General features: G+C 38.0%; 1 protein-coding gene across 1 annotated transcript; it reads right to left on the bottom strand.

Moving 5' to 3' along the window:
* Positions 1-5442: 5442 nt before the first annotated feature.
* On the bottom strand, positions 5443-11251 carry LOC114531977 (cytoplasmic protein NCK2-like). Its single transcript, XM_028553572.1, has 3 exons — positions 11082-11251; positions 6477-7354; positions 5443-5983 (listed from the first exon to the last, which is right to left on the bottom strand). The coding sequence occupies exons 2-3, from the start codon at positions 7350-7352 to the stop codon at positions 5753-5755; spliced, it is 1107 nt and encodes a 368-aa protein (XP_028409373.1). The 5' UTR covers positions 7353-7354; positions 11082-11251; the 3' UTR covers positions 5443-5752.

Raw genomic sequence — 11251 nt, 5'->3', positions numbered from 1 at the left:
TCTACTCCTCGCCCAAGGCGAGGGCATATTCGCCCTCTCACTCTACTCCTCTCACACTCACAAATTCTCACTTCATTACCTTGTTCTTTTTCGTTTTATTCCGGGCTTGAACCATCGACTGTATGCTTGGTAGATCACCGTCTTCACCACTACACCACCAGTTCTTGTGGTATAAGTGTAGAGTTTTTTATTTTACTTATCCTTTTTTGGAAGGAGCTTTGATGAAATAGAAGAAAAAAACATCCTCGAACCTCCGCCTTTAAAATCAGAGAGCACTGCCTTCTCCAGGAGACCACACGTACCTGCGGTGAAAGGCTACACTTTTTTATGACTTAATATCTTTTTGGGTAGAATCTCAATGAAATAACAATTAAATAAGTTCACTTTAATGTTCATGATTAATTTTCTCGTCTAAAACGCACACGACTGTATCTTGTTCGTAGCTAGTAACCTAATATTAGCTATTTCTGTTGTCCCTAAAATATCACATACAGGTATGAAGTGCTTTAAAATAAGAATGTATTTCAATGTGTATAACGTGTATAGTCATGAGGCAACAAACACATGAACTTCGTACTCGTATAGATCACATCTGAAATCTCAATTGATAAGCAAATATCCAGTTAAACAGCATTGACTATTTATTTCTTTAAGGCTTTGTTGTATACAGAGTCGAAATACTAGCTTGTCTAGCTGGTTCGTCGAATATTAAATACGCTAAGAAAAACGAAGTCGATGTTCAGTTCAAAGCACAATTTCCGCAGTTAACCGCGGTAACAAACAAACAAACAGCAGCTCAACAATATTACGACAACGATTCATAATTATTTCATTTAACAGTTCTTCGAAAAAACGATAAAGTCAAATAAAGAATAGTAGCATATCGACAAACGATGTGGTCGTCAAGTAGTTGTTAAGGCGTTGGTCTCTTCGGTCCAAAGGTTCAAGTATTAGATTAGCGTATTTTATATTCGACGAACCGGCTAGACCAGCTAGTATTTCGAATTTTTATACAACAAAGTCTTGAAATAAATAGTCAATGTCTGTTTAACTGGATCAGTATTTGCTTCATTTGCGATTTCAGATGTAATGTTTGTTGCCTCATGTCATGATTATACGAGTTATAATTAAAAACATTTAGTCGAGTTCATATATTAGAGACAGGAAATTCATCAAAAACGGGAAACTCGTCTGATGTGAATTACAGACGGGTTTCTGTCCGAATTTTCCCGTCTAAATAAAGAGTCGGGTAAGTTGGACGGGAATTCCGTCTGGAAGAGAAACTCATCTTAAATTCGCAATTAGATGGATAAATCAGACTGAGTTTCAGAAATATTAGCACGGTCAAGGACGGAACAAGGCTAAGGAAAATAAACACAATTATCATCGTAATGATTACCCATTACCCGAACCATGCATCATCACACGTATAAATTTTCCAAATCCCAATTCACATTCAGACGTGTTTTTACGGCTATCAACTTTCCAATCTCAGTAACATGAGCATTCGGCTTTTTTTAATTCTTGTACTTTACTTTGAATCAACTTCATTAAAAATACAAAACAATTGCACCGTAACCATTAGCTTCACTTGGGCCACATATAACAACTAACTTATGAAAACAATAGTGCTTTAAGGCACTTCATACCTGTATGTGATATTTTAGCGAGAACACAAATGGCTACTATTAGGTTACAAGCTACGCATAAGATACAATTTTAGACAAGAAAATAAATCATGAACATTAAAAAGAACTCCTTTAAATTGTTATTTCATTTGACATCCTACCCATGAGGTATTCAGTAATATAAAAAAGTACAGCCTTTCATCGCAAGATCGTGCGGTCTACTGGCAAAGGCAGTGCTCTCCGAGTTTAAGGGCGAAGGTTCGAGCCCCAGATGGGAATGTTTTTTTCTTCTATTTCATCAAAGATCCTTCCAAAAAGGATTAAGTAAAATAAAAAAGTCTAGGCTTGCACCACAAGAACTGGTGGTGTAGTGGTGAAGACGATGATCTGCCAAGTATACAGTCGTTGGTTCAAGCCCTGGATAAACCGAAAAGGAACAAGGTATAATAAAGTGAGAATTTGTGAGTGTGAGGGGAGTAGAGCGAGAGGGCGAATATGCCCTCGCCTTGGGCGAGGAGTAGACTGAGGGGGGTTCTCTTTCCCCCGGCTTTCCTGACTTTCAAAGCAAGCTTTCTTCAAACATTTAATTGTGTTAGGGGATAGTTGGGGGTATATGAGGATAGGTAAAAGTAGGGATAGATAGGAGTAAATAGGAGGATAAATAGGGGTAAAGAGGTTTAAATGAGTACAAAAAGACTTAAACATTTTATATAGTGTTTTCTCACCTATACCCTCCCTCCCGCCCCCGGGAGCCGTGGCGCCCAATTACTAAGTCTTTTTGTACTCATGTACCCCTCATTCACCCTCCCTATCCCCTGATTCCCCTAAATTTCCCTAAAGATTAACTTTGATTTGCAAAGATTAATCGAGTACAAACCTTCCCCGAGCAACATACCTACCAATTTTTTTTATTGTTTTTTCCTTTTCCTTCCACCGGGATGAGGAACGTACCATACTGTTCTTGATAACACTATCTTGTACTTGATAGTCCACGACTTTACCACAAGGCTAACTGGTGATTGTTGGAAGCCTACACCAATTTATTCACCACAACCTTACCACGTTTTATAAATAACGAAAATTTTAATCTAAAACGAGACTCGAACCTTTGATTGTCAACACATGAGACTAACATCTTGACCACTAGACTACAAGATCTTGGGCTGAATGGCTATTGCTATTTAATTTGCTTTTTCCTTTTCACGAAGTTCATAATGAAAAACGATTATGGTAGGATTCGAGCCATCGATTTACCATTCGGTAGTCCATTGTGTTAGCCACTAGACTGCAAGATATTCCGCTGAAAGTTTGTGGTTATTAATTCACTTAATCCTTTTGACGAAGTTCATAATGAAAAAAGGTTGTTGTAGGATTCGAACCTTCGATATACCACTTGGGAGACCATTTCCTCGCCACTAGACTGCAAGAACTTGTGCTGAACTGTTATGGTTATTTAATTCACTTTATCCTTTTCACGAAGTTCATAATGAAAAACGATTAGGGTAGGATTCGAACCTTCGATTTACCGCTTGGGAGACCATTGTCTTCGCCACTAGACTGCAAAATCTTTTGCTGAACGGCTATGGTTATTTAATTTACTTAATCCTTTTCACGAAGTTCATAGTGAAAAACGGTTACGATTCGAATAATCGTAAAAACGGTAAAACGGTAGGAAAAACGGTAGGATTCGAACAATCGATTTACCACTTGGGAGACCATTGTCTTCGCAACTAGACTACAAGGTCTTGTGCTGAACGGCAATGGTTTTTTAATTTACTTTATCTTTTTCACGAAGTTCATAATAGAATACAACTATGGTGGTATTCGAACAATGGATTTACCACTTGGGAGACCATTGTCCTCGCCTCTAGACTACAAGATCTTGTCCTGAACTTTTATGGTTATCAGTTAATTTACTTGATCCTTTTCCCGAAGTTTTCGAACCATTATAATGAAAAACATTATGCAAGCATAATTGAATCCTTCCGCCTATAATTAAGACATGCGATAAACGAACAACTACGGCGTCATAGTCAAACTTGGAAGAGGAGCCTCTTTTCTCGAGACAGGACAAGAGAGCGAGAAGCGAGATAGATCGGCGTGTCACACAGTGCCAGTGGATGCGACTCCAAACGCCGGAGGCTTATTATATTCAATGACATTGCTCTATGTGGTGATTGTGGGATTATTATTCGTTCCCTGCAACTACACGGGTTTCTTTTTTCTAAATTCAACTTTTTATCGTTTTCCAATAGCATTTAAGTATGTTTAATAACCTTAAAGTGTCCTTTTTCACTCACTGCATTTGCTATAAGCTAAAATAGGTTAATTTCATTAGGAAATGATTTAATGCAATAGTGCACACATCACAAACGTAGATAATTAAAGATAGTACGCGCACATGCACGACGTATGTTCTTCAAAAATTATCTACAAGAGCATCAGCGCTTGGTGTTAAAGGCTACATTTACCAAAATCCCTTTCGAAAGTCATAATGAAAATATATTCGTCTCATTATTCACCGACCTACGAGTTACGAGGCCATTGTCTTCATCACTAGACTAAGACTGATAGGACAAGCATTTCATCATTAAAACAGCATTCATGGTTATCCATGTCAAAATATTTGATTTCATAACCAAAGCATGATTATATTGTTTAATGTTTGTATGTGAGCACGAAACATGCTTGCAACTTTACATAGGACAAGCATTTGACCATTAAAAGCATTAAAACAGTGTGGTTACCTATATCGAAATATTTGACATCATAACCAAAGCATGGTTATATTTTAATTTTTGTATATGAGCGCCAAACATGCTGGGAACTTTAAATAGGACCAGAACATAGGACCAGAATTAGACCATTTATAGCCTTCCACCGCCAGCATTTCTGGTGGCGTATATTGAAATACAGTATTAAAAATTAAAACCGGTAAAGAAACACGGAATACGGCATTGATATAAACAGGCAGCACATAACTTACCTCAATGGAAGTAATTTGACGCCATTTGACCGCGCAGAAAGTGAACCACATTTTTTGGCCAAATCGGGCCAAAGTCTGGACGCAATGCTAAACCTTTAGATGCAGACATCAGGTTCTTGAATTTTAAATAAACCAAATATTATATTACCACAATATTCCACTTACAAGGACCTCATCGTTCAACTGACAAAGGAAAGAGTTTCATCAAATTCCCTCGTATGTAATCACGCGCGCTTATGCGTGGGGCGGTTTAGGAATGACGAGATGATTTCTTAGTGTCACTTTTTGAGACACCGCGTACATGCATGCAGCACCCATCGCCATTTCAAACCAAGCAAATAATCTCCTGGACTGTTCAAACCTTTCGAAGCTTCCCTTCGGTTATTCAATCTTGAAGTGCAACTCTTTGTATTTTTGGTGTTTCGTGATTGGATCTGTTATATTATTTTTGATATTTCATTTGGTGTAATGTTTATATGTAATGTTTATAAAAAATTTTGCGTATTGAGAGATACAAATTTCTGTCTGATCAGTAGGCTGTTGATTACCAGTCTCCACTCGTTTAATTTCGCGCATGCGCATAACTAACAAAAACATCCAACATCATTACATAGAATTTGGAAAACTTTGGGTTTCGCTATGTTCTGTCGCAAAACTCGGGTGTAATTCCAAATCTCCGAGCGGAATTAGTACCCTCGCGGGCAGTTAACCCGCATTAAAGTTAACGTGCATTTTAACAGCTCCTTTCTCTAACTCATTCCAAAGGCTTTGTGCAAATCATTAATTATCTATCGCAAATGTACATTTTTGGTAACACAGGTGGCTCCGTTACAATCTTCTAAAGAAAAAATCAAGTAAACGCCTTATTCCTAAGGCGCAATATTACTGTGATATTTCTTACATAATTTACTGTAAACTTTTGATATGTTACACTGAAATTACAGTTACAAACTGCACAAACACCAAACGGGTAGAACGATATATATATAGATATATATATTTATACTATTCACCGTGGAGTATTACGATTTCGCCCAATCTATTACGCAGATTTCATTTTCAAGCCTAAACCATTATACGTAAATAGATCAAGTATACATGAGTGTATACTCATTTAAATATTCTAACTTCTCATAGTCTAACGTTGGATACCATTTCTTAAATAGTCCTGTTTAGGGTAGGACCGTAATAGGTACATTTTTTGTCCGTTCTCACATGTAAATATCGGCATCCTTTTATAATGCTCTACAAGTTCGTCTAGCGATGAGAATGTTCGTTGGCCAATTCCAAAACCGTTATTTGGCAATGCCTTGATCCTGAAGTGCTTAATCCGATCAGGTGCCTTCATCGATACCGAGAAATCGCCACTCTGAAAAGAAATGTTGGATGCGTTATCAATATCAGCGTCGAAAACAGAAATGATCAATTTTTTGCAAAATTCAAAACGCTTGTCATAACATGACGCGTTCATGGAGCATCGACAATCGTTAGGGAAAAGCAACTTTTGTGCGAGGTTAGCGTCTAGCTCCAAAAATTGAAATCAGTACTTTTCTCTTACATGTGTTGTGATAATATGCAATGATTTTGATAAAATCAGATAAGAACTTTCATGTATAACTGGGTACAAATGCAGGCAAATGGTTCGTTGCACGATTATTCGCTGTTACCAAATAAATAGGAATTTCGTTTTCGGCACATTTGTTTACACTTTTTAGGCTTAGCTATGAGAATTCCTACATGTAAAATGGTAAATGCACCTTTTTACCGGAAGTAGTCAATATTCAGAAATTCTGATTGGGTTATAGAAAATGTAAACAAATTTGATGATCGATCTAAAACGAATAACTTCCTTGTTTTCTTACCTTCGTCTCACTAGCTCGAACGAGGAAATCGCCGTCGGGAGCCGCGTTTAGCTTGCGTTCGCATTCCTGACGTGAAATATTTCCATGATACCAATCCTTATTCAGGATACTATTATCCACAACCGCCACGGGCGTTGAACCAGCGCCGTCGAGAACCGGTCGTTTTTCGTCTCGATTTCCATCAAGGATCTTCACGTAATTCTTGGGAACGAGCCCGATCGTGCCGTCCTCCTTTCTGGCCTTCCACCACTCGGGATCATCTTTCGGCTGATCGATGATTTCTAACAGGGAATCCTTTTCGAAATTCAACTCCTCGCTACTTGTCGTTGTGAATGCATACAAAGTCCGCACCTTGCATATAACGTTGCCCTCCTTATTACCCGCTTTTATTATCTCCACGTAATTGGAGGGAAACCATCCCGTTCTACCGTTGGCTTCACCCCTCCACCATCCGTCGCCTTCCTTTTCCAGCACATTTACTCGATCACCCTTCGTGAGCGCGATTTCATCGTCTCTAACGGGTGTGTAGTTATACTTCGCAATAGCCTCGTCCACCTTGCCTGATGAACTATCGCGCGTGGGGACAAATTCGGGTGACGCGTACCCAGGTGGCTCTGTGTTGGGATCCGATGGGCCACCACTGCTTCCCTTTCTCGAAAATATTTTGTGAACAATGCTCTTCTTGCCCTTATTGAAGTCGGTTCGCTGCAAATAGTTCGATGGTACGAGACCAGATTGGTGGCGTTCATTTTGAACTTTCCACCATGTTTCACTGTCATTTAAAATAAGCAGTTTATCACTTTTCTTTATGGAAAGTTCCTCGTCATTTTGTGAATGGTAGTCATATAGGGCGATGGCAAATGCCTCCTCAGCCATATCTACACGGAAATATAAATGATACCTATTTCAATATTTTCCAATTCGTTAGGGACCGGTCATTCGTTGTGGTAGGGGTTGTGGTGCTAAGAGAGAAAATGTTTTAATAAAATTGTGATACTCAGACTGAGAGGCCAACCGGACAAGCTGAAAAATTAGTTTGACCACGGTGAGAATGGAGCCAGCAACCTTTAGTTTGCAAGTTCAATGCTCTTCAATGTGATATTTCCGAATTCAACCCAGTCCCTATCATATCTTTCAGAAACAAACGACATAACAGATGGTACAGTTCATTTTCAATTCTTTATGATGAAAAGATTTCTAATGTTAATTTTATTGTTCATTTATTTTTTCAATTTCTTACCCCACCTTTCACTTTCAAATACTTTGTTTCACCCTAGTCATACCTATTTTTTCAGTTACCCCATCAATTTCGCTTTAGCCCCCATCCCGGCCATAAATGATGACCAGTCCGTTACATGGCACTTCAAAAACATGGATTGATTTATCCATAACAGTGAAATAAGGAACGATTGTGCAAAGTCGTGCAAAATTTTAAGCTCTTTTATCAGGGAGGTACAAATGGCTGATTCTTAAGAGTTTCCATGTTACTATCCTCAATAAAATATCGTCTATTATGTCGCTTTATGGGGTATACAAACATTCCATGTATCGACAAAGGCTAAAGGATTGTGTGTCTTTAGGAGTAAACTTGCCAACCTCGTTCCCAGGGCCAGAGGGGATAGAAGAGGAGAGGCCCTGGAATCGGAATGTGAGTATTTTGAATAAGCATAAATGTGGGTATTTTGAATAAGCATAATTTATCATAAAATTTTGCCGAATATTTTCGAAATGGCGGCGTCAAGTAGAACGGATAATATTGTAGCATTAAAGCATATTCCGCTAATTACACATACATTAGGAAAAATAATTTAACCAATCAGAATTCAGAAGCGGTTGGCCGATCCTAGGGCCTTTTACCCCACCCCAGAATCGTTTACCCCAACCCAGAGTCAAGGTAAAAGGTTGGTAAACTTGCTACTGGCTAATTATAATAATTTAAAACAAGACTTCCGAAGCAAAGCATATCAGGCCAGGTCAAGTCGGGTATGGTCAAGTCGGGTCAGGTCATGCCCATTACGCCTTGTGGCATGTACATAGGGCGGCACTTTCCAAAACTGAATGGTTTATTTTTGCAACGAAATTACAATATACATGGTGATGCTGCCCAGCTATATTTCTGAATTATTCCCTATCTAGTTCAATATTTCGATGCAGAAAATAGTTCAGCTCGCAATATAAAGAAATACCAGCGAGGTTGGAACGTCGTTGAGAGCAGAACACTGCTGTAAAAATACCCCACAAACACATTATGCTAATGCTTATCCTTTTCGCGGATACGCGTGGTCGCCCAGTCACGCGGAAGCGTGTGAAAGCGTAGTTATAAAACACAACGAAACGTCGACTGATACAAACGAATCCGGTCACGTGCAAATGCGGCACGTTAAAGCCTATGTGCTTGAGTGAGAAAAACTTTTGAAAAGATGCATTTACAGGAAATAGCCTATGCCCAAAAGTTTGTCATTAAATGGGCACTTCAAAAATCTGTGAAATAAATTAATCAAACTGATCTCTAGTCATAATAGGATGTTCTTCTACTGAGCTCTGGAAACACTCAACTTAGAACGACTAGATATTGCATATTGCAACACATGTATCTTTAAGTGCCTGTCCCTTGAATTTAAATCACTTTCTTGTAACCATGCTAGTTCTGAGTAGAAATTTCCACATGATTCAAACCAGAAACAAGGGCATATTTTATACTGAAATGGTCAGGCTAAGACACACTGGAAAAACTGTCCTTTGTGTTTCAAATGACTGAAATGATATTACATAAATAATAATTATTTATTATGTTGAACATCAGAATTGAAGAATCATTTTGGTTTGCTGACTCGGCCAATGTTAAAAGGCTTTACCGTAGCAGGCTAGCAGCAGAGTAAGCATCCATCATCATGGGAAATACATGTATACCACCAGTGTATCACCAGTATAAAGTTGCTCGTGAAACAGAGATAATAAAAGATATTACTACCAGTGGGCATGCCTAGACCTACAATGGGCATGTTAACATATGATTTTTTGTTTGTAACCCATCTGCCAAAAGGAAATATTTACGGCAACACTTGTCCACCTCTTGATGTTTGAACAACAACAATACATGATCTAAATTTATGAGGCATTGTCTGCTATCTCATTTTCGCCAATAATTTCCTGTAGACAATTATATTAGGGCTGCTACATTTTCAAATTGGGAAATAGAAGTCCTCAAAAAATTTCATTGCAATTTCAATCTGGAATTGAATTATATCATTGTATCATCGGTTGGATCAAACTGTGAATCCAAGTTGCAATGCTGCAGGACACTATAATCTATATTGCTTCGAATGGAGCCTGGTTTGACTGCAAAATGTTTAGTTTGTTTTGGTGGATTCCAAATATTATTATAATAATGATGGGATGTGTTAAATGTCAACAAGTATATAATGACACAGTAAGCTTTTGAAATACAGTTTATAGTTTATGGAAAACTAAAACTAAAAAATATCTACCTTTGCATAATCTAGCCACAATAATGCAAGCTCATGAAAAAACACAAGGAAATATGGAAATATCTCTCCACAAGTATATCTCCCACTTGCATTCAAATACTATTTGGATTGGGAACTAGAGATTATTGACTACTAGTTCATATTAACTGTGCTAGAATTGTAGACCAACCAGACTACCGAATGATGGCTCAACAGTCAACACACTTCCTCATTTTATACACGAGTCATCATATTGGAGTCACTGGACCATATTTCTATTTACAATTGATACATTCACGGGCCACCCCAAAAATACCCAGCTTAACATACAAGCTTATAAATACCAGTGATCTATTTAAAAGCATAACTTGACAAGATAACGTAATGATGGTAATGTTTCTATCTTCTTATTGTTTATTCTGATTTAAAGTAGCAATTATTTAATACGTATATATACATGTATGTATATTCACACGAAGTCGGTCAGCATTATCTCACGGATTAACAAGGGCACAATAAAGTACACTACTCCCATCACACTGGCGTGAAATGTCGTGAGTGGTTGAAAACGAAAGATACGAAATTCACGTTTTGAGCTTGGCAAGCATAAAAGATCGAAAGGCCACAAAATGTGACAGACTCGATAATTACAGGAGAACGGAATATATTATGAAACAATATAAACGCTGTCAGATATCACGGCGCTGTATTTGTACCGTATATATTCTATTAGATTCCCGTGTAATTTCTTTGGACATATTTAGGGGTCTCCGACCGTATAAAGTAGGCCGAGTTTTATTGTCCCCGAAGGGAAGTATCAATGCCGAAGCATGTGCCTAAATATTCACACGACGGCACTCTGATGATTCGATATCATATTATTATAAATACCTTACAAAACATTGTGTCGTATCATTCGTTTAAGCGAACACTTGTCTCCCGTTTAAACGATTAAAATATACACCGATTCATTAAGAAAACCATACACCTAACGGGACATAAATGTATGGTTTTCCGCGAGCCAAACGCGCTTGGTGTTCAAATGAAAGTCTGACCACCCTAAACTGAAGCTTACACTTAATAATACGATCGTTTAGATCAAGTAAACATCATTAAAATAAAGTATTTAAACACTCACGTTGCCGTTTAATACACCAGCTAGATCAAAAGGTGAAATTCAACAGTAAAATTGCTTCTAAATGCGAACATGAGCCACTATTCCTCAGCGATCTTTTCTTATATAAAATAGATTCATCAGAAATCGAACATCCTCCTCCCCACAATTTGTTAGATCATGTGACATCTGCA

Source organism: Dendronephthya gigantea, unplaced genomic scaffold (assembly GCF_004324835.1).
Source record: "Dendronephthya gigantea isolate DGI-Jeju-01 unplaced genomic scaffold, DenGig_1.0 000076F, whole genome shotgun sequence".
In the NCBI taxonomy this organism is placed as follows: Eukaryota; Metazoa; Cnidaria; class Anthozoa; order Malacalcyonacea; family Nephtheidae; genus Dendronephthya; species Dendronephthya gigantea.
The sequence above is the reverse complement of the archived record's forward strand: the minus strand, read 5'-3'. Positions and strand labels throughout refer to the sequence as shown.